Source organism: Rutidosis leptorrhynchoides, chromosome 1 (assembly GCF_046630445.1).
Source record: "Rutidosis leptorrhynchoides isolate AG116_Rl617_1_P2 chromosome 1, CSIRO_AGI_Rlap_v1, whole genome shotgun sequence".
In the NCBI taxonomy this organism is placed as follows: domain Eukaryota; kingdom Viridiplantae; phylum Streptophyta; class Magnoliopsida; order Asterales; family Asteraceae; genus Rutidosis; species Rutidosis leptorrhynchoides.
In genome coordinates, this window is record NC_092333.1 from 58,299,533 (window position 1) to 58,325,572 (window position 26,040).

Sequence of the window (26,040 nt, forward strand, 5' to 3'; positions counted from 1 at the left end):
GACAAACCTATGAACTCACTCAACCTCGTGTTGACTTTTTAAGCATGTTTATTCTCAGGTACTTAAATATTGCTTCCGCTGTATACCTACTGCTTTGATGATGATTGCTTGTTATGTTTGGAGTCTTCATTACATATCATATCAATTAAAGACATATTTATCTTCCGCTGCAAAACTCAACAAAACGTCTCATGTAGAGTCGTTCTCGTTTATACAACTATGATTTGATATAATTAGACACAAATACCCCAGGCCCTATTTGGGGGTGTCACAAATTTTAAAGTAACAATGGCCTATACAGTAGCAATATAATGAATTCACTATGAGTACTCACAATAAAACATGTATATCTCAACATAAAAATTACACATTATTTGTCATAATATAAGTTTGATAGTAAATTTAACAATTATATTTATTTTTAGACAAACATTACACATTCTGGTGGTAGAATTTTGCATTATGTCATGTTATATATATTACGTTTTTGTTTTCATTATATATTTGAAAATATTATAAGAGATATCCATTAGCTCGCTTAATCCACTGGATATAAATATAGATGGATGAACTAAAGTTAAATGAATATGAAAATAAATATGAATGAATAAAATCTAAATGAATATGGATATGGCCTCGCGCCCTCACCCGATCCATATCCGATCCATTGACATCCATATGATGAAGGAAGAAGATAGAACCGTAAGAAATTTTGATGTAGAAGAAAGTCAAAAAGAATTGGAATTGGACATGGTTTGTTTATTTTTATATCTATTATATTCAATAGCTCATACTATAAGATTATAAGTGAGTTAATTTCAAACATTTTAGTAGTCCAAACTATTAAACTATAACCTCTAAAAATTTATGAGTTCCATTATTATATTTAGTGGTGTCCTATAAAAAAAATTAAATTTTTGTGATAAATTTCGAAAAACTAGTGGTGTCCCGGGATCCGCGGGTATCAACTCAAAGTCGTCACTGGTAATAATACATTTATACGTATAGGTATTTTAAATTACTGCTTCTCCTAAAATACAACCGGAAAGAAACAAATTAAAAAAGAAAAACACACACACACACACACACAGTCGTTAAGCGCCGCTTGGGTTTGTAATCGGTTCCTACACGCAGACGTTTGATCACTGGTTCGTTCTCCCTTTTCTTACGCCGATTCTCATTATTACTCTTTTGTTATCATCCATATCTTGTAAATTGTAATTCGTTAACCCTAACTCATGAAATTTGAAATTAATGTCTAGTTTTATGTGGTAAATTATTCGATTAAGTAATTTGCAGTCATACTATGTTTTATCGTATTAAGATCTAGGACTATGACCTATCATAAGGGACATTAGTAATATTATATGTACATGAATATTGGTTATGTAGGGAGAGAAAAGAAGTTGCACACCAGGTGTTTGATGTTTTGTCTCAGTGAAATTAAATGATGGATTTATGTATTATTGTTCCTTTCTAATATTGAGCTTATGTTATTGTTTTCGTATTTGCAGTCGATGGAGAGAGAAGAGAGTGTACTTGATTCCATATTTGATGAGGAAGATGTTGATATGGTTGATGTTGAAGAAGGAGAATTGATTGATAGTAATGATAAAGCTGAGTTGGCACAAAGCAGCAATGTGGATGCAGTAATTCAAGAACCTCAGAGTAGAAATAAGAGACCTAAAAAGAAAAAGAAAAAAAATAAGAAAAAGAAATGTGATTCAGGGGGGTCTGATGTCACAGATATTAACAGGTTTGCCGTATTTTCATTATCTGTAACAAGTGCCCTCTTTTGATATATAGTAACCTTAAATTTTAAAGACTAAAATGTACAAAATGCATTCATTGTTCATTGTATGTAATATATGATACTGTGTGTTGCAGATTTGTTCTGGATACTTGTAGACGCTTGAAAGAAAGAAAGCCTTATCTGATGTGGACTGCAGTGGGCTGCCTGGGTGTTGCTGCTTTGAGTGATCTTGTGAAAGAGGTATTGTTGAACAATACGATATTTGTTTTGTCTAATTTCTGTATTTGTGTACTGTCATATTTTTTGTTAGGTTAGATTCAACAACAACAAAAAATCCTTTTTAAAATTCGAGAATTTTGTAGATTCAAGGGATCTCCTATTGTCAATACAATAGTTTAGATGGGCTATTAAGACTGTACTAGCAACCATGACTGGGACGATATGCTTGTTAACTATGTGGCTTATGCAAGGTGAGAGGAAAAATCTAGAGGTCCAATGGTGTTGAATCTTAATATATATTACTTGCATCTTAGTCTCTGATACTCGATGTTGTTTCCATACAATCGCAGATTTTTCTACCAGAGGCCCTATTATCAATTTCAGTCTGATGATCCTTGAGCTGGATGTGTATTACTTAATAGTTATTCTATTTGGTGTAAATTGATGTCAACTGTTTTGGCGTGTCTTTTGCAGTTTCATCACTTGGTATGATTACATATAAAATTTATACATCAAAAAAGATAATGCTACTTGTAATTAAGTATAGGAAACAATGATAATCTAATTCAAAAATATTGAACATAGAATTCATTTACCCTTTCCTGAAGATAATAGTTACACTTTCATTCCATGTAGATAATACACAGTGACAACATCTCGTCATACAAGTCGCCAACCAATTTATAGATAGTTTTTTTTATTCAACTGATAAATTTTAAACTTATTAGAGGTGGCAAAAGGTGGCTAATAGACTAAATAAGTTTGGGACGTAACGGGTCGTTTGAGTTGCGTTGACCCATCTATGATTTTGTTTAAAATGCATGAGCTTTACTGTAACCTTGCCTTTGGCTTTACTGTCGGTCCGTTAGTTTCACATATATGCAACTTAGAATGTCCTGAAGGAGAATTTGTCATACGTGGTTTTGGCTACCCTGTGTTTGCTATCAGCATGATCCACTTAAGTTAAATGGTAGAGATAATATCATTTGTTTAACATGGAAAACGTTATACCTTTTAAGACATATGATAGCAAGATTTTGGTGCATCAGTATTAGGGTTACCTTTTCCTGTGTGTGGGTATGGTGTTTCATTGGCTCTAATATGCTGGTTCTCTAGAAATGAGTTTGTATATGTGATTGTTGAATGCTTGTACATTTTGATAATGTTTGTAAGATGAGTTAATAATGAGGAAATGGTAACAGGTGGATGCAATTCAGGCTTGTGGTGGTCAGAAAACTGCAGACGGAAGTCGTTATAAATTTGGTGGTGGAATACTGTGGAGTATTCTTAAGGCTCGTGATCCAAATGCCTTCAAGGAGATTATGAAAAAAGGCAGGGAGTTTGAGGTGCGTAGATCTTTTATCCATACAAATCTGTTGACATTTCATAGCTATAATAAAATATTAATATGTTTATTATTTATATGTTGGATCGTAATTTTTGCAGAAGCAATTCAAACGACCAGGTCTGAGTAAAACATCAAACCAGAATAGCCAGCCTTCTTCTGAAACTGAAAGTGTTCATGCACCAGTGGCAGAACTTTCAGGGAAAGATGTAGTTGAAGAGAGACAAACTCATAAACGACCTGTTCATGAAAGAATCCGTGTGCCCGTGTCCTATGAAGACTTGGTTGAAGTTGAGGATCCAAAAGATGAGCCAGTCTGTAAGGAAGGTTTCCCTGTTTCTGGTTAATTATGATGATGTAAGGACTAGAGTGAGATGCGCAATAAGTTTTTGTCTTATAAATTGTTCCAAACGTTCACAGTATCTAAAGTTACTGTTGATTTATTTTTGTGATCTAGCAGATGGAAACTGAATGAAAGTTTTAATGTGCATTTCGCATTGGCGTGTTCTGTTTTGTGTCTTGTTTGAGTTGGTTGCTTGATAAGCGGCTTAAAGACTGGGTCATTTGCAACAGTGTGTTAGGGCTTTTGTGCTTGAAGCACGCTACCAGCACGCCAGTAGTGGGGCGTGCTGGAGGGGAAGCACAGTGTAAATCACGAGCGTTACTGATCATTTTTGTTTTGTTTTTGTTTTTGTTTTTTTTTTTTTGTCTAATTTACACTCAACTTCCAACTATATATTGACACATCACCTATATCTTTCACAACTCTCTCCCAACTATATATCGACACACCACCTTTGTCACGTCAGCGCCATCACCTAAAAAATCCAGCACCTTTTCATGTCACCGCCACCATTACAAATAGTCTAATAATATTAGAAGATTTACATGTGTGGTCATTAAGTGGAGCTTTTCATTTTAAACCTTGGTTTCCAACGACAAAATGTTTGTTGTACCGGTTTCATTAACTATAGTCCATCTGCTTTTAAATAAAAATTATTGTACGCGAAATGGAGATTGCCCTTTTAAAGTGAGATAATGATAGTACGAGTTGACACCACAATTGAACCATAACTAACCATTTCTAATCAAATCAACTAACCATTTTGTGATTTTGATGCTTAGTCAGCAAATAAATAGCTTAGCAATTACTTGCAAGCAATATCTGATAGATGATTTAGTAAACTAATGATTTATGAATTTTTTTAATTAAGTTTTTATAACTATCGTGTATTTTTTTTTTTTTTGGAAAAGCAGATATATATTACTTCGCAAAAAACTTACATTGATTTACATGTACATCTCGATATGTATTACATTCTCGACACTAACCCTATTACAAAATACATTGACTAAGGATGCAAAGATTGCAACCGTGATCAACCCGAACGTGTAAAGGGCTAGCCTTAGGAATCAAACAAAGATGGAAGATGGATTATGACACCACCTATGCCAATCGATCTTCATATTTCTGCATCGCTTTGAAATCCATTCGTAACTTTTGATTTGTATCTCATTTAAAGCATTCGGAGGAGTCCAACTCGAGAGCTTAAACACCTTTTGGTTCCGGTTTCTCCAAATAAGATACATGCATACCCACTTGACCGCTTGCCAAACCTTCGCGCCCACTTCGGAATTCACATCCTTGTTGTTGTTGTAGGAGTCCTCAAAAGTTTGATGAAGCACGTTTTGTTTGTCCCACCACGAGTACACCTTATTCCAAATAGTTTTTGCATGCTTACACGAGAATAAAGAGTGTTCCACTGATTCTAATTCATCATCACATAGGGGGCAACGGACGGAGTGAAGATCAACGCCCCTCTTGTCAAGTTCCAAGAGCGTGGGAAGTCTTTTCCGTTTTGCCCGCCATATGAAGATTTCTACTTTCCTCGGGATGAAGTTGTTTCTCAAAGTTTCACAATTTGTAGGAGTGTTATTTTGAAACATTTTCGAGAAGATAAGACCGGTAAGAACCTTTGTAGTAAAAACACCATTACCGCATAGCGTCCATCTCCACGAATCTTCCTTTGACGAATCGAAACTCAAAACATGAAGCAAATTATTTAACTCAGTTAGCCCGTATGGTTCTCGCATCCAACCTCTATCAGAAGTCACCAGAGGGGTCTGCCAAAGAACTCGATTGCTGACCGTGACCTCCTTGTCTTGTTCTAACCGAAATAATCTAGGAAACACCGATTTGAGAGGCTCGTTACCGAGCCAGTGATCGTGCCAGAACCTAGTGCTGCAGCCATTTCCGATTGATTTCACCACTGATCTTGAGAAATTAATTCTGTAGTGACCCGAAAAATTTCGACTAATTTTGAACCAAACTCACGATACGATTTCATAATTCTGATAGGATAAGCAAAGTCTGTAATGTTGAGTCTCAAAAATGTTGAAATTATATTCATGTAATCAATTACCCTTTGACTATCTCTGACGATTCACGAACCATTAATTGTAAACAAATGTGTATACATATAAATATAAATATAAGTATATGTATATATATAAAAACTTAAAATAATAATATACGATATTATTAAGTTGTTATTAAAATGAATTTTATATATGTATATAAGATTTCTATTCATAATTATTATTATATTGTAATGCAAAAATATTAAATATTCAATAAAAGTTATCATATAATATATGATATAATAATTAAATATTACATAATTAATAATATGTAATATTAAAATATTAAATTTAGATTACAAGTTAAAATATAGTTGGTATTGTATTATTAATGTTACTTTCAATAGTTAAAATCAATATTAGTATTATTAATATTATTAATATTATTTTAGATATATAACTTAAAGATAGGAAAGTTGATATATATAAATTGTTATATTATTATTAGATATTATTACTACTATCATTCCTAGCATTATTATTGTTATTATTTTTATTACCGTATCATTAAAAATCATTATTATTATTATAGTTACTATTATTGTTATTATTAGAAAATAATACAATTTTTTATTATTATCATTAATAATATCATTATTATCATTTTTATAATTATTATTATCATTATTTTATATGATTATTATTATTTATACATTTATTAGGTAAATAAATAGATGATATAGACAGATTATTTACGCGAATCAATTCCATATCATTTTTCAACTTTTAATTAATTTTTCTGTCCTCCTATTCTGCTTGTGATCCATTGTCGACACCCCACCACTTTAATTAATCGATCCTTTCTGTTACAAGTTTCAATCACCATTCAATCAACTATATGTGATTGTAAGTAGGAGTCTTTAGCTGCTTTTCTATCTATCTATCCTATGAAATATACACACACTCTCCATCTCTTCTTTTAACTACCCACCACCTTTTTTTCAATCTTCTTTCTTGTAAGCACAACCAAACAATCACCATCTTCGGGCTCTACTTTTGTTTTCTGTTTCGATTTGATGCACCATGAATAATCATCAACAACCCTAAGCCACCACCTTCACCATAAACCGACACCTATCTTTCTCTAAAATCACGGATGACCACCTTACCACCATTATAAACCGATCACAACCAAGAGCAAACACCACACGATCGCCTCTTAATCATTTTGTAGGTTCTACTTCAAACGAAACCCACCACAATACTAACCTACTCGATTTTATATTATACGATACCTGTATCTATCATCGTTCACCCACCAAACCAAACCTCATCATGATTCACAGCTGCTATTCAGTTTTGATCAAAGACCACAACCTTGCTCGCCTTTGATTTTTGTTTTGTTTCGATATCTAAACCACCGCTGGCCAATTCTTTTTCCGTTTCTTCTCCTTTTTCGATCACCATAACTTTAGCCTACCATTTATATTACTCCATACAGCTCACCATTGCTGCAGTCCAAAACCACCGTGAACAACCTCCACAAACCACCACTCGCTAAATTTTTGTTTCTGTTTCTGTTTTGGACAAACAACGTACCCACCACCATCTCTCTATCCTATTCTTCTCTCTCTTATGCAACTAACACTAATGACCTTTGTTCTTTTTTGTTTCTACTGCTTCTTGATCGAATACAACCCAAACCCCCACCTCCGGTCTCCTAATCGCTGTTACAATCGAACACAACTGTTACAGTTCGAGGTATTATTGTTACTAATTCGAAAAATGGATATTGTTTATATTCCTGTTTCTTTTAACTGCTACTGCTATCTCTTTTTCTGCCTGATCGAACCACAAAAACTCTAAAAGCTGAGCTACTGTTGTTGTTGGGAAATTAAAACACGAATAAACGAAAAAGATGAGGATTACACGTTGCTTTTCTTTATCTTTTGGTCAACAATCCAAAAAACAAGACAACCCCACTTGTTAATGATTTGTGAGCTGTCTTATTTCTTTTGGAATTTCTTTTTGGAGTCATGTAGCAAAGCATAACCAGGACAAGATTTAGTAAATGGGCTAATGTGTTAATTTTAGGCCGTGATCCAAGTGTTATGTTGGGCCACGATTTAGTTTTGCTTCTGGGCTCGCTTATATCTCTTAATTGAACTTTAATATATAGATGATGAAGAGTAGGAGTGATGGGAGATGACGGGATGAAATGATTAGGATAAGTGATGTTATGATTAGGTTATACGCATATGATAATTATATAGATGATGATTGTGATTATGGTCCGTGATTATGATTATGATCACGTTGATGGTGATTATGAAGACGATGATAACAAAAAACGAATTAAATATGGCGATACATAAAATAATAAAACGATGTAGCATGATGATGATTATAACGATGATGACGAAGAATAATTAAATGGTGATGATAATCACGATTATGATCATGATTATGGTAGGAAGATGATGATATTAGATGATGTTTATGATGATGAATTAAAAAGATGAATATTGATGGTGATGCTAAAAAGAACATAAAACAGTAGGTTATAACATTAAACGTGAGAATTAATTCAAGTAAGTAACCAGCGGAGCAGTGGTTGGGCATGTGTTTGTGAAACAAGAGGTCGTGGGTTCGAATCTAGGATGCTACACTTTATTTTTATTTTTCCTTTTTCCTGATCAATCAACAGCAAGAGCTAAAGGACTACATGTTGGGCTTCCTTTAAATGATAAATGGACTAATTCTTTGTTGGGCTTCTAATTGGGTCGAGAGGTTTGATAAAAGGAATTGAAATCATTATTATAACCGAAAAACTAAACAGAAGGATGGGTTAGAGTGTTGGTATTAAGCGAGAGGTCTTGGGTTCGAGTCTGGGCGGTGGCATTTTGTTTTTAAAAGCTTGTCTTCAAAGGTTGTACTTTGTTATTTTATTACCATTATTATTATTGTTATTATTATTAGTTATCATTTGTTATTATTATTATTAAAATTAGTATTATTATTAAAATTATTATTTTTATTAAGTTTATCATTTTTATTAGAATTATTATTTTTATCATTTTTATTATTATCATTGTTTTAGTAATATTATAATAAACAAATGATATTTATATAAAAATATATTTTTACATATATCCTAACTATATTAATATTACATATGGATTTAAATAAAATGTTATTATTATAAAATATTCATTAAGTTATATATAATAGATAAATACCTTTTAATATAATTATATATATATATATAATTATCTATAATATATAAAATAGGTATAATTAAACTATTTATTAATATAACATACAAATTATAAGGTACATTAATATATATATATAAAACTTGTTTAATTGTTATTACATGTGTTAATACACATAATTGAATATAGGTTCGTGAATCCGAGGCCAACCCTGCATTGTTAAATGTTGTCATATGTATTTTTACTACAAAATACATTATGGTGAGTTCATTTGATTCCCTTTTACTCTGTATATTTTTTGGACTGAGAATACATGCGCTGTTTTTACAACTGCTTTATTAAATGCTTTTGAAATATATTTTGAACTGCGAATACATGAAATGCTTTTATAAATGTTTGACGAGATAGACACAAGCAAAACATTTCTCGAATGAATTATTATGCAGACAGAAGTTCTGCGGATTATTATTAAATTATGTGGACATGATAATTGCCACCATTGAATTATGTGGACATGATAATTGCCACCATTAAATTATGTGGACATGATAATTGCCACCATTGAATTATGTGGACATGATAATTGCCACCAGTTGATGTGAATGTTATATATCGAGAGAATGATTTTATACACAGGTTATGTGTATGTTATTTTTTTGCACAAGATATGTGTATGGTTACTAAGATTTATGAAAAATGGTTTCGTACACAAGAAAGGTGTACTGTATTTAAAAGATATCGCATGTACATTACAGGTGGGTATAGGATTCGGGCCCATTTGTACCATGCAGCATTTAAATCTTGTGGTCTATCAAAATGATGGATTTTATTGTTTATGATAAACCTATGAACTCACCAACCTTTTGGTTGACACTTTAAAGCATGTTTATTCTCAGGTATGAAAGAAACCTTCCGCTGTGCATTTGCTCATATTACATGGAGTCAATCAGGGCATATAGGGGTCCGTTCATCGCAATGGTACCAGATGTTATTGTATTCGTTCATGAAGATTTTGGACGGGGTATGACATGTGGTCTCAGAGCGGTGGTCTTAGCGAACCAGGTCATGCATTAGTGTGTCTAACTGATAACTATTTAGATGCATTAGTGAGTCTGGACTTCGACCGTGTCTGCATGTCAAAAGTTTTGCTTATCATTTCTAGTCGGAAATCATCTGCTTATCATCCTTAGGAAATTACCTGCTTATCATTCTTAGTCTAGACACATCTTACTGCAATGATCGCATGAATAGTGTATAGACAAAATTCGTATCTTAGCGTATCTGCTAATTCATATCTTAGCATATCTGTTACTGTAGACTTTGCCTGACAACTTCCGTAGATTCCTCTGTAACTTATGGGATTTTAGTATTATATATGCATATGTAAATTATGTATTGCAGGGTACTAATCTACATCCTATAATCTATATCTTATAGAAAATACTTCATCTGATCGTACGAGATGAATCCCTCAACCAGTTCGAGTCCCTCAGATTCCGATAGCTATTCCGATAGTTATTCCGACAGCTATTCCAACTTGGATATTCACCTAAGCTCTGGAAGCAGCGTCACCAGAATGAATCAACCAATCAGCCATCCCCAATTCATCTAAAGGGTTCGTAGCCTCCTTAATCAATGGAGACGTGAAGAAGGTGATCCCTTCCACTAACCAAATTTACCTCTAGGTGAAGAACCTGAAGCACTTACCGGCGAACCTATTCGAAACACCATTTTCAGCCTCATTTCCAGAATAGCTCTGATAATGCAAAAAACGAACATATATTTCATAGCATTATCCCTCAAGAAAGACAAGCTTTTAGTTGCAGTTGTCCTATTTACAAGGAATATTCGTTTAAATATTAAAAGGTGAAGACAAAAGGCAGATTCGACAAATTGAAGACGCAAACGACCAAAAAACTAAAAAGTACAAAGTACAAGCAAAGAGGTTCAAATTATTGATGAGAAACGTCTCAAAATTACAAGAGTACAAGACGCAAAACGCAAAGTACAAGATATTAAATCATACGAAAGGACGTTCGAAAATCCGGAACCGAGACATGAACCAGCTTTCAACGTACGACGCAACGAATCGGAAATTATAAATTAATTATGTATATAAATATAATATAATATATAATTAATTATATAAATTATATATTTATATTATATTTATAATAAAATCCGTCGGCAGACTAAGATCCAAACTTGTGTGAGCTGGATTCCACAGCTCCGCACTCGCGGAGCTTATAAAGGCAAATTGCACCGCACTCGCGGAGCCCATAAAGTCAGAAATCCACCTATAAAAGGCCATGCAATTCGACGGATTATTAACACCTTTTTCATTTTCATCATACGTAAAATATATATATATATATATATATATATATATATATATATATATATATATATATATATATATATATATATATATATATATATATATATATTATAATTTTAATTTTAATTTTAATCCTAATAATAAGGGTATGTTAGCGAATGTTGTAAGGGTGTAAGTCGAAATTCTGTCCGTGTAATGCTACGCTATTTTTAATCATTGTAAGTTATGTTCAACCTTTTTAATTTAATGTCTCGTAGCTAAGTTATTATTATGCTTATTTAAAACGAAGTAATCATGATGTTGGGCTAAATATTTAAATTTGGGTAATTGAGTTTTGTACCATAATTGGGGTTTGGACAAAAGAACGACACTTGTGAAAATTAGACTATGGGCTATTAATGGGCTTTATATTTGTTTAACTAAATGATAGTTTGTTAATTTTAATATAAAGATTTACAATTGGACATACCTATAAATAACCATATACACTCGATCGGACACGATGGGCGGGATATTTATATGTACGAATAATCATTCATTTAACCAGACACGGGAATGGATTAATAGTCTATGAAATTATTAAAACTGGGGTGAAATTATGTACAAGGACACTTGGCATAATTGATAACAAAGTATTAAAACCTTGTTACAATTTAAGTCCCCAATTAGTTGGAATATTTGACTTCGGATATAAGGATAATTTGACGAGGATACTCGCACTTTATATTTATGACTGATGGACTGTTATGGACAAAAACCAGACGGACATACTGAATAATCCAGGACAAAGAACAATTAACCCATGGGAATAAACTAAAATCAACACGTCAAACATCATGATTATGGAAGTTTAAATAAGCGTAATTCCTTTATTTTCATATTTAATTGCACTTCTAATTATTGCACTTTTATTTATTGTTGTAACGACCCGCACTTTTTCGATCGTTCTATACTTATAAGATTAATATTTACATAAATTAAACCTTACCAACATGATAAGCAATCCAAATTTTCGAGATTTATATTTCCGAAAAGAGTTTACACAACGTTTGACCGTCTAGTTTGACCGATGATATCACGAACTATATAACATATGATAATTATACGTTTGTGTATATATATGTATATATACATATTTAACATGATCTAAGAATGTTTTAATATCTCATTTTGTATTAATAACAATAAGTTATAAGTATATTTTAAAACTACTAACTTAAGTTTTCAAAACGATAACTATACGTAATGTTTTTCGACATAAATACTTATAACCTATATTACTTATACATGCATCGTATAGATATGTATTTTATCACTTTTAAAGGGCTTACATACATAAAACAATATAAGTATATTTACAAAAGATAGCTATATTTGAATCCTCGTTCCGTTTCCTCAAAGATTTCTATACGTATACCTAGAGTATATGTACCCGTATCATACGCAGCTTCTAGATGTATTTACTATTGGTATATACCAATAAAAATCCGCTCCTTAGCAGCCTTAAATGATTAAGAAACATGTGGAACCAACCATTTGTCAAGTAGCATGAATTATTTAGCAAGAAAACAAAGTTAGGTATCTTTTTTTCCTTTATAACCTAAAAACGTTTTTATGCATGCACACCATTTCTTCACCCCATTTTCTCATACTTACACTTCCATTTCTCTCTCAAAATACTCTTAACTTCATACTTGATCATCTCCAAGAATTTTCCCCATCATTTAGCTTCAAAAACCTTACTTAATCACCATAAGAAAACCATACAAAAACACTTCAAGAAATCCTTCCAAGAACACAAACTTACTTCCAATCTTTCATCCAATTCCATCACCCTTTTGGTTCTAGCTTTTTACTCCTCTTTTACAGCAACCTTGTCCAAGGAACTTGAGGTAGAATCTATGTTCATAACTTTATTCGATTCATATATATATAGCTATCTTATTTTGTGGTATAAAATTTTAACAACAAGAACATAGTTTGAATGTTTTCAAACTTGTTTGCAAACTAAATAGATCCTTCTAACTTAACTTTTAAAATACTTCAAGACCTGTAATATATCATAAATATATGCTAATTTAACAAGGTATAACTTGGTTTTTCAAAGAACACCTTAAAAACTGAATTTACGACGTCGGAGTGCAACCGGGGGCTGTTTTGGGTTGGATAATTAAAAACCATCTTAAACTTTGAATTGGAGGTTTATTTTCTGGAAAAATGATTTTTACTATGAATATGATAACACATAAAAATTTCATGATTTAACTCAAAGTATAAGTATTTTTAGAAAAATAATCATTTAAGGTTGTTTACATGATGGAAAATGATTAACTTCATAAGTTTCACTAAAGTTTGACCTATGACCTGTGATTTCGAATACAAACTAAGGTATTTACAGTTCATAGTCTTAAAGAGGGACTCGATCCAAGGAAGTGACAAGTTGAATCAACGAAAACGGAGTTGTAACGAAGAAACTATGACCAAAACGAGATCGGATATCTAAGACTTGTTTAACTTCGGGATTAATTGGGAAAAATTAAATAAAATCACATATTTCTAAGATAACATGATATTTTATATATATGTGCTTATAATTCAATTTTATATGGTTCAGGATCACCCGCAAACAACACGAGAAGATTAATCATAAGATCCCATGTTTGTACGCAACACGTCATTTGACAACACCGGTACTTTATGTACGCAACACGTCATTTGACAACACCGGTACCGTGGGTCAAGATTAATCTCGACCAATACATATACGATGGGGTTTTATTTATTTCGTTAGGGGGTTTTATTTATTTCATTGCGGGTATATTAAACATCTAAAAATGAACCATTAAAATTGAATTACTAACAACGAACTGCTAACTACGGACTAAGGAATTATTCAAAGTATTAAAAGTATAACAAGTATATATATGTGACGTTTGTTTAAAAAGAAAAGGTATTGATATATTATATATGGATAGGTTCGTGATATCAACCGGAGACCAAGTCAAATTATATATATCTTCAAGACAACAGTGAGTATATAGTCCCACTTTTAAACTCTAAATATTTCGGGATGAGAATACATGTATTTTATGTTTTACGATATGGACACAAGTAACTGAAAAATATATTCTACGTTGAGTTGTACCACTGGCATACTTCCATGTAGCTTGCTAACTGTTATTTACAGCGGTATTGTAAACGCGAATCCTGTTGATAGATCTATCGGGCCTGACAACCCCAACCGGACTGGACGACCAGTATTCAACGGTTGCACAGTACTTCGTTTCGTTACTACACTTGGTACGGTGTAGTAAGATTTCATAATAAAGGGAATATGCGACGTGATTAAATGTTAAGTATGGTTACCAAGTGCTCAACCACTTAGAATGTTTTTATTAAAATGTTTATATATGAAATCTTGTGGTCTATATTTATATCGCTGCCGGCATTAAACCTATATCTCACCAACTTTATGTTGACGTTTTAAACATGTCTATTCTCAGGTGATAATTAGAAGCTTCCGCTGCATCATGTTGAATCTAAGCAGGATCTTGCGTACGCATATTTGTGTCAAAAATAAGACTGCATATCCAAGAACTTGTGTTGTAAAATATGCTAGAAATCGGGTTGTTATTATCATTTGTAAAGTTTGTAAGTCGAAGATTATCGCTAAAAGATAATCATCTTTATTTTGTTCAAAGCTTGTATCAAAAATAAGGATCATGGTTTGTAATGTATAATATATGCAGTTTTTCTTTAAAAAAATGTCGCATATAGAGGTCAATACCTCGCAATGAAATCATACGTTATCTAACACGTTCTTATGGTTAAGGACGGGTTATGACATGTGGTATCAGAGCGGTGGTCTTAGCGAACCAGGTTTGCATTAGTGTGTCTAACTGATAAGTCGTTAGGATACATTAGTAAGTCTGGACTTTGACCGGGTTTGATTTAAAAACCATTGCTTATCATTGTTGGTTAAAATTTATATGTAAATATTATGTAGTACTAATGGGTTAGTTGTTGTGTGATAGATGTCGGGCTCAAAACTTATCATCACGTTCAGCGACTCCGAACCAGAATCTTCAGATGGTGTTCCAGTCATTAACCTATCCGATGACGAAAATAATATCTTTGGGGAAGACTCACAAATTCCAGATGAACCGACTATAGAGAACCCGGAAAGTGAACCCGAGGAGGAAAGTGAACCCGAGGAGGAAAGTGAACCCGAGGAGGAAAGTGAACCCGAGGAAGAAATACAGGAAATTACAAAAGACGAGTTCGAACTAGGAAAGAAACGAAAGGCTAATGAATTAGAAAATTCAAATCCCGAGTTTAGTAAGGATGATGTGGCACCAACTCCACTAGACACTACCACCCCTATTCCCGCTATTCCTATTCGTTCTATCCCGGTATCCAGTTCTTTAGTCCCACAGCCAAAATATAGGCAGACAGCCAGGATAAGCGTTAAGCGATTCTTTGAACCTAAACGTCCTAGAAAATAGACCAAACGATGCGCTGCCGTATTAAACCATGGGATCATATAATGTTTTGTATAATATTATTAGTGTGGTTTGTTTAATGTTCGATGTAAGATAAGCATATGTAAAATAGTGAAGTGTGAAATGCAATAATTTTCCATGGTTAAGTATTATTTAGATGGTAGTAATTGATTCTGTACTAAGCTATTAAGTATGGACATTAACGGGTAGGTACTACCCTAGATATAATTATAAAATGCTAATAAGAAGAAAAGGCTTTTATAATAATACCTGGTTCATATTATTAATAAGCTATAATGTACTGTAAATATACACTACATCTATAATATTCCATGTGAATAATTATTTTCTTTTCATTCTTATAGAAGAATATGGCGCGATTGAACCGAATGACGGAATAAGAAATCCAGGAACTCATCAATCAGCGAGTGAACGACAGAATGTTATGGGTCGAGGCTGCAAGAGGTGCTGCAGTTAACCCAAATCCTCGTGTGGGGTGCACTTACAAAACTTTTCAAGCTTGCAAGCCCTCATCATTCAGTGGAACAGAAGGACCGATCGGTTTAACCCGGTGGATAGAAAAGATGGAGACTGTGTTTAAAATCAGTGGTTGTGTTGAAAAGGACATGACCAAGTATGCATCGTGCACTTTACAAGATAGTGCACTCACGTGGTGGAAAAATTATGTGAAGGCTGTAGGAGGAGATGTAGCTTATGATACTCCGTGGGAAGAATTCAAAACAATGTTAATCAACGAATATTGTCCAAGGAACGAGGTTAGGAAGTTGGAAGATGAGTTACGAAGTCTGAAGGTTATTGGTACTGAAATCACCAACTACAATCAGCGATTCATGGAATTAGTTTTGCTATGTCCTGAATTGGTTCCAACCGAAGAACGGAAGATTGAAATGTACAAAGATGGTTTGCCCAAAAAGGTCAAGGCAAATGTTACAGCATCGAAACCTAAGACAATTCATGAAGCTATAACCATGGCAAACGAGCTAATGGATCAGGTCATCATGGATAAGAAAGTATCCAATACTGATGTGAAGGTATCAGGTAACAAAAGAAAGTGGAATGGAAATTATGATCGAGGTAACCAACAACAATCTTTTAAGAAACAAGAAAACACGCAAGGTGCGGGTAGTGGTTTAAGCTTTGGTTATAAAGGACAAAATCCTTTATGCAACCGATGCCACAAACATCACTCTGGTTACTGTAATGTGGTATGCAACAAATGTAATCGAAAGGGTCATCTTGCTGAAGATTGTAGGGCTCTCGTTACAAATACAAATGGTACCAAGACTCCTGTCACCAATGCAAATAGAACTGCTTTGGCTACCATTACTTGTTTTGGGTGTGGAAAACAAGGTCACTATAAGAGCCAGTGCCCGAATCCAGAGAAGAATATCGGACCTGCACGTGGGAGAGCATTTGTTATTAATGCTAGAGAGGCATGTGAAGACCCGGAGCTTGTTACGGGTACGTTTACCATTAATAACTTATCCGCATCTATTATATTTGATACTGGTGCTGATAGAAGTTACGTGTGTAGAGACTTTCACGCTAAATTGAATTGTTCATCATTACCTCTAGATGCTAAGTACATGATTGAGTTAGCTAATGGTAAACTAATTAAAGCCGATAAAATTTGCCGTGATTGTAAAATAAATTTAGCCGGAGAAACATTTAAGATTGATTTGATACCCGTAGAATTAGGAAGTTTTGATGTAATAATCGGCATGGACTGGATGTACAAAATAGGAGCTGAAGTTGTGTGCGCCAAGAAGGCAATTCGCATTCCTCGTAAGGATAAAACGCCAGTAATGATTTATGGAGAGAAGGGTAAATCAAAGCTAAAACTCATTAGTTATTTGAAAGCTCAAAAGTGCTTGAAGAAAGGGTGCTATGCTATCTTAGCACATGTTAATAAAGTCGAAAAGAAAGAAAAAGAGAAGTGCATCAATGACGTGCCTGTGGCAAGAGATTTTCCTGAAGTATTTCCGGAAGAGTTGCCGGGATTACCTCCATTTAGATCTGTAGAATTTCAAATAGATCTTGTACCAGGAGCTGCACCGGTTGCCCGTGCTCCATATAGACTTGCACCGTCCGAGTTAAAAGAACTTCAAAGTCAGTTAAAATAATTACTGGATCGTGGATTCATACGACCAAGTACTTCACCGTGGGGAGCTCCAATTTTATTCGTCAAGAAGAAAGACGGATCTTTCCGAATGTGTATAGATTATCGTGAATTAAATAAGTTAACTATCAAGAATCGGTATCCACTACCGAGAATTGACGACTTATTTGATCAACTCCAAGGATCATGTGTGTACTCGAAAATTGACCTAAGATCGGGCTATCATCAATTACGTGTCAAAGAAGAAGATATACCGAAAACTGCTTTTCGGACACGCTACGGTCATTACGAATTTTTGGTCATGCCGTTTGGATTGACGAATGCGCCAGCTGTATTCATGGACCTCATGAATCGAGTTTGTAGTCCATATTTAGATAAGTTTGTTATCGTTTTCATTGATGATATTCTTATCTATTCCAAGAGTGAGCAAGAGCATGAGCAGCATTTAAGGTTGATATTAGAGTTGTTGAGAAAAGAACAGCTATATGCTAAATTTTCTAAATGTGCTTTCTGGTTGAAAGAAGTGCAATTTCTTGGCCACGTTGTTAGTAGCAAAGGAATTCAGGTTGATCCAGCAAAAATTGAAGCCATTGAAAAATGGGAGACTCCTAAGACACCAATGCAGATACGCCAATTTTTGGGTTTAGCCGGTTATTATAGAAGGTTTATTCAAGATTTTTCCCGAATAGCTAAGCCGTTGACAGCGTTAACGCAAAAAGGGAAGAAATATGAATGGACTTCTGAGCAGGAGAGTGCATTTCAATTACTGAAAAAGAAGTTGACTACGGCGCCTATTTTATCGTTACCAGAAGGGAACGATGATTTTGAAATATATTGTGACGCTTCGCGACAAGGTTTTGGTTGCGTTCTTATGCAACGGAAGAAAGTTATTGCATACGCATCCCGATAATTAAAGATTCACGAGCGGAATTATACGACGCATGATCTAGAACTGGGAGCAGTCGTGTTTGCATTGAAGATATGGAGACACTACTTGTATGGGGTTAAATGCACTGTGTTTACTGATCATAAAAGCCTTCAACATATTTTCGATCAAAAACAGCTGAACATGAGGCAACGTAGGTGGGTCGAGCTGATAAACGACTATGATTGTGAAATTCGTTATCATCCCGGGAAGGCGAACGTGGTGGCCGATGCTCTAAGCAGAAAGGAACGAGAACCAATTCGAGTACGAGCGATGAACATAAAAATTCGCATGAATCTCAACTCACAAATCAAAGAAGTTCAACGAGAAGCACTTACTAAAGAAAACATAAGAAATGAAATAATGAAGAAGTATGAGAAGCAACTCGTTATACGGGAAGACGGAATTCGATATTTTGTAAACCGTATTTGGGTACCGAAGTTGGGTGGATTAAGGAAGTTGATATTGAATGAGGCACATAAGACAAGATACTCGATACATCCTGGAGTTGGAAAGATGTATCAAGATCTTGAGACGCATTATTGGTGGCCTAATTTAAAGACAGACGTTGCAACATATGTTGGGGAGTGTTTAACTTGTTCCAAAGTCAAAGCAGAACACCAAAAGCCATCAGGATTACTTCAACAACCAGAAATCCCAGAATGGAAATGGGACGGTATTACCATGAATTTCATCACGAAGTTACCAAAGACTGCCTGGGGATACGACACTATTTGGGTAATTGTTGATCGTCTTACCAAATCTGCACATTTCTTGCCTATAAAGGAAACGGATAGAATGGAGAAATTATTACGATTATATATAAAGGAAATAGTTTCAAGGCATGGAATACCTATTTCCATTATATCTGATCGTGATAGTAGATTTACCTCAAAGTTCTGGCAATCACTACAGGAGGCACTAGGAACTCGTTTGGATATGAGTACCGCATATCATCCGCAAACCGACGGGCAGAGTGAAAGAACAATTCAGACTCTTGAAGACATGCTCAGGGCATGTGTGATCGATTTTGGAAACGGATGGGATAAATATCTACCGTTAGCAGAATTCTCGTATAATAATAGTTATCATGCGAGCATTGGAGCTGCGCCATTCGAAGCATTGTATGGAAGGAAGTGTAGATCTCCTATCTGTTGGAATGAAGTAGGAGATCGACAATTAACGGGTCCCGAGATCATACACGAAACGACTGAGAAGATTGTACAAATCAAGGAGAGATTGAAAACAGCCCGTAGTCGCCAAAAGAGCTACGCCGATGTTCGAAGGAAACCATTAGAGTTTCAGATCGGTGACATGGTTATGTTAAAAGTGTCACCATGGAAAGGTGTAATACATTTCGGCAAAAGGGGTAAACTGAACCCAAGGTACGTAGGCCCGTTCAAGATTATTGAACGCATTGGACCGGTAGCTTATCGACTCGAGTTACCGCAACAACTCGCCGGAGTACATAATACCTTTCACGTCTCGAACCTTAAGAAGTGTCTTGCAAAGGAAGATCTCACCATTCCTCTTGAAGAAATCCATGTCGATGAGAAACTACAATTCATCGAAGAACCAATCGAAATCATGGACCGTGAAGTTAAACAGCTCAAGCAGAGCAACATACCGATCGTTAAGGTTCGTTGGAATGCTCGAAGAGGTCCTGAGTTTACTTGGGAACGAGAGGATCAGATGAAACAAAAGTATCCACACTTGTTTCTCGATGACGCAAAATAGGTACAATTTTAAAATTTCGGGACGAAATTTATTTAACGGGGAGGTAATGTAACGACCCGCACTTTTTCGATCGTTCTATACTTATAAGATTAATATTTACATAAATTAAACCTTACCAACATGATAAGCAATCCAAATTGTCGAGATTTATATTTCCGAAAAGAGTTTACACAACGTTTGACCGTCTAGTTTGACCGATGATATCACGAACTATATAACATATGATAATTATACGTTTGTGTATATATATGTATATATACATATTTAACATGATCTAAGAATGTTTTAATATCTCATTTTGTATTAATAACAATAAGTTATAAGTATATTTTAAAACTACTAACTTAAGTTTTCAAAACGATAACTATACGTAATGTTTTTCGACGTAAATACTTATAACCTATATTACTTATACATGCATCGTATAGATATGTATTTTATCACTTTTAAAGGGCTTACATACATAAAAAAATATAAGTATATTTACAAAAGATAGCTATATTTGAATCCTCGTTCCGTTTCCTCAAAGATTTCTATACGTATACCTAGAGTATATGTACCCGTATCATACGCAGCTTCTAGATGTATTTACTATTGGTATATACCAATAAAAATCTGCTCCTTAGCAGCCTTAAATGATTAAGAAACATGTGGAACCAACCATTTGTCAAGTAGCATGAATTATTTAGCAAGAAAACAAAGTTAGGTATCTTTTTTTCCTTTATAACCTAAAAACGTTTTTATGCATGCACACCATTTCTTCACCCCATTTTCTCATACTTACACTTCCATTTCTCTCTCAAAATACTCTTAACTTCATAATTGATCATCTCCAAGCATTTTCCCCATCATTTAGCTTCAAAAACCTTACTTAATCACCATAAGAAAACCATACAAAAACACTTCAAGAAATCCTTCCAAGAACACAAACTTACTTCCAATCTTTCATCCAATTCCATCACCCTTTTGGTTCTAGCTTTTTACTCCTCTTTTACAGCAACCTTGTCCAAGGAACTTGAGGTAGAATCTATGTTCATAACTTTATTCGATTCATATATATATAGCTATCTTATTTTGTGGTATAAAATTTTAACAACAAGAACATAGTTTGAATGTTTTCAAACTTGTTTGCAAACTAAATAGATCCTTCTAACTTAACTTTTAAAATACTTCAAGACCTGTAATATATCATAAATATATGCTAATTTAACAAGGTATAACTTGGTTTTTCAAAGAACACCTTAAAAACTGAATTTACGACGTCGGAGTGCAACCGGGGGCTGTTTTGGGTTGGATAATTAAAAACCATCTTAAACTTTGAATTGGAGGTTTATTTTCTGGAAAAATGATTTTTACTATGAATATGATAACACATAAAAATTTCATGATTTAACTCAAAGTATAAGTATTTTTAGAAAAATAATCATTTAAGGTTGTTTACATGATGGAAAATGATTAACTTCATAAGTTTCACTAAAGTTTGACCTATGACCTGTGATTTCGAATACAAACTAAGGTATTTACAGTTCATAGTCTTAAAGAGGGACTCGATCCAAGGAAGTAACAAGTTGAATCAACGAAAACGGAGTTGTAACGAAGAAACTATGACCAAAACGAGATCGGATATCTAAGACTTGTTTAACTTCGGGATTAATTGGGAAAAATTAAATAAAATCACATATTTCTAAGATAACATGATATTTTATATATATGTGCTTATAATTCAATTTTATATGGTTCAGGATCACCCGCAAACAACACGAGAAGATTAATCATAAGATCCCATGTTTGTACGCAACACGTCATTTGACAACACCGGTACTTTATGTACGCAACACGTCATTTGACAACACCGGTACCGTGGGTCAAGATTAATCTCGACCAATACATATACGATGGGGTTTTATTTATTTCGTTAGGGGGTTTTATTTATTTCATTGCGGGTATATTAAACATCTAAAAATGAACCATTAAAATTGAATTACTAACAACGAACTGCTAACTACGGACTAAGGAATTATTCAAAGTATTAAAAGTATAACAAGTATATATATGTGACGTTTGTTTAAAAAGAAAAGGTATTGATATATTATATATGGATAGGTTCGTGATATCAACCGGAGACCAAGTCAAATTATATATATCTTCAAGACAACAGTGAGTATATAGTCCCACTTTTAAACTCTAAATATTTCGGGATGAGAATACATGTATTTTATGTTTTACGATATGGACACAAGTAACTGAAAAATATATTCTACGTTGAGTTGTACCACTGGCATACTTCCCTGTAGCTTGGTAACTGTTATTTACAGCGGTATTGTAAACGCGAATCCTGTTGATAGATCCATCGGGCCTGACAACCCCAACCGGACTGGACGACCAGTATTCAACGGTTGCACAGTACTTCGTTTCGTGACTACACTTGGTACGGTGTAGTAAGATTTCATAATAAAGGGAATATGCGACGTGATTAAATGTTAAGTATGGTTACCAAGTGCTCAACCACTTAGAATGTTTTTATTAAAATGTTTATATATGAAATCTTGTGGTCTATATTTATATCGCTGCCGGCATTAAACCTATATCTCACCAACTTTATGTTGACGTTTTAAACATGTCTATTCTCAGGTGATAATTAGAAGCTTCCGCTGCATCATGTTGAATCTAAGCAGGATCTTGCGTACGCATATTTGTGTCAAAAATAAGACTGCATATCCAAGAACTTGTGTTGTAAAATATGCTAGAAATCGGGTTGTTATTATCATTTGTAAAGTTTGTAAGTCGAAGATTATCGCTAAACGATAATCATCTTTATTTTGTTCAAAGCTTGTATCAAAAATAAGGATCATGGTTTGTAATGTATAATATATGCAGTTTTTCTTTAAAAAAATGTCGCATATAGAGGTCAATACCTCGCAATGAAATCATACGTTATCTAACACGTTCTTATGGTTAAGGACGGGTTATGACAATTGTCATCATATTTAATTGCACTTTTAATTATCGCACTTTTATTTATTGTCATTGTATTTAATTGCACTTTTAATTATCGCACTTTTTAATTATCGTAATTTTATTTTATCGCACTTTTATTATTCGCAATTTCATTATCGTTATTTACTTTACGCTTTAAATTAAGTCTTTTATTTATTTAATATTTTATATTAGGTTTTAACTGCGACTAAAGTTTTAAAAATCGACAAACCGGTCATTAAACGGTAAAAACCCCCTTTATAATAATAATATTACTTATATATATTTGTATTTTTATAAATTAAAACTAATATAGCGTTAAGCTTTGTTTAAAGATATCCCTGTGGAACGGACCGGACTTACTAAAAACTACACTACTGTACGATTAGGTACACTGCCTATAAGTGTTGTAGCAAGGTTTAAGTATATCCATTCTATAAATAAATAAATATCTTGTGTAAAATTGTATCGTATTTAATAGTTTTTCCTAGTAAAATATACACCATTTCATATACGCCTCGCATAACATCAAGCTCGACACGATTATATTCTATCCATAATTCTAAATCTTATTCATTCGCTCGTTTCGACCGACAATCATCTCGGAGTAATCGAAGAAGTCAACGAGCTTCGCACCTGAGTAATGATTTTTGGAGAAAATGGTACAAAACGTACCAGCTTCAGCAACATCACTGGCACCAACAGTACCATCAATAACAGCACCAGTACCATCAACAATCAATGCCTCAACATCTCATTCTGTACCTCGAGTATAATTAGCATTATACATATCATTCTACATCATTTATCTTCGTTCGACATGGCGATTATGTAATCTCTAATGTTTAGAGATTATATATTCTTATTCTAACGGTAAATTAAATGAGTTTAATATCATATTGACTCATTAAATTCATGATTACATCTGAAGAAAATATATATGTATATATATTTTCATAAAGATTGTAATTAAAAATTCTTTCGTACAAACTAATAATGGTGAAAATATTTTAACGGGTAGGTAATACCCGAGGAATATTTAGTTTTCACATTATTAAATTACACTGTACATTCTTCGAATCTGATTCAACAGTCATTTACTATCCTACTTACATCCACAGATATACGAATCCGTTCACCACAGAATAACCATTTTCTTTCAATTTCATATTTGGATTTTGACTTATCAGAATCCAACAAGTGGCATAATGAAGAAAACATTTGACAAAATAAAATTTGTTAGAAACAGACAAATTAACTATGAAGAAAAAAAAAATTTGTTAAGAATCCACGCTAACTGTTCCTAGCTAACTGTTAATTCCGTATTACCTTTTATTTATCGCATTTTATTTATCGCAATTTTAATTCTCGCACTTTATTTATCGTCATTTAATTTCTGTTATTTATTTTACGCACTTTAAATATCGGGACACGTATACAAGGTTTTGACATATCATATCGACGCATCTATATATATTATTTGGAATAACCATAGACACTCTATATGAAGTAATGCGGGAGTTAGCTATACAGGGTTGAGGTTGATTCTACAATAATATATATACTTTGAGTTGTGATCTAGTCTGAGACATGTACACGGGTCACGATACGTATTAATTAATTCGAATAGTATATATTAAACTATATATGAATTATTGGACTGTTAACTGTGGACTATAGACTATGGACTAATAACATTGGACAATTAAAATGAATTAAAACATTGATTATAACATATGAAACTAAACGTTTCTTCAAGTTTGCCACTTGATTTCATTTTAAACCTCATTTGTATCTTGACGATTACAATTTGAGTTCAAACCTTTCATGACTTTGAAAACACCTCAATCGAGAGGATGAACCAACCGCACTTCATCTACAGAAAGAAAGATTGATGCGTATAGTTATGCACCTGAAAACTTTCAGAAACTGAGTAAACGTTTAACGCGTAGCTGTGCTAATTCCTTTAGCATTATTATTACCGAAAATAACTTTGCAATCTCTTTCCAAATTAGTCAATTTTGTCACAGCTCCAGCAAGTCAACTTTGACTTTTCGTTCGAAACAACCTTATTATAACCTTGATTTATATGCGTGCTCATTTATTGTTATTGGGGAACCTTTTATATTCCACCATATTACCATCAGCGTTTAATCATCTAAAAACACAATTCTCCTGAAACCACCTCGGATTGATAACCGATGATTCAGATATCGTAGCATTAAATGCAGAAGAAACAGAAAAATTGTAGATGGTCTAAACGGCCAAAAGTTTGATGATAAAGAAGGGAGTGTTAGGAACGCTCGATAGAAAATTTGGTACTGAAAAACAGATTGAACAAACCATGAAGGAGACCAAGGCCAAATACAAGGACAATACCATATATTCAAAGAAACCAGGTAATTCTGGATCCGATGAAACCTTCAACGAATATCTTGCTCCATACTCATATTAAAATCTTGCAAAAAATATTTCTTCATCAACCATCGAACTTAGAAATTCCAAAATATCATCATAAATATCTTCGAT

General features: G+C 33.6%; 1 protein-coding gene across 1 annotated transcript; it reads left to right on the forward strand.

Moving 5' to 3' along the window:
- The first annotated feature begins 1,062 nt into the window (after positions 1–1,062).
- Positions 1,063–3,830, forward strand: LOC139860195 (uncharacterized). The gene is made up of 5 exons (XM_071848969.1): positions 1,063–1,148; positions 1,515–1,756; positions 1,888–1,993; positions 3,175–3,318; positions 3,419–3,830. Exons 2-5 carry the CDS (start codon positions 1,518–1,520, stop codon positions 3,662–3,664), a joined length of 735 nt encoding a protein of 244 aa, XP_071705070.1. The 5' UTR covers positions 1,063–1,148; positions 1,515–1,517; the 3' UTR covers positions 3,665–3,830.
- Positions 3,831–26,040: the final 22,210 nt, after the last annotated feature.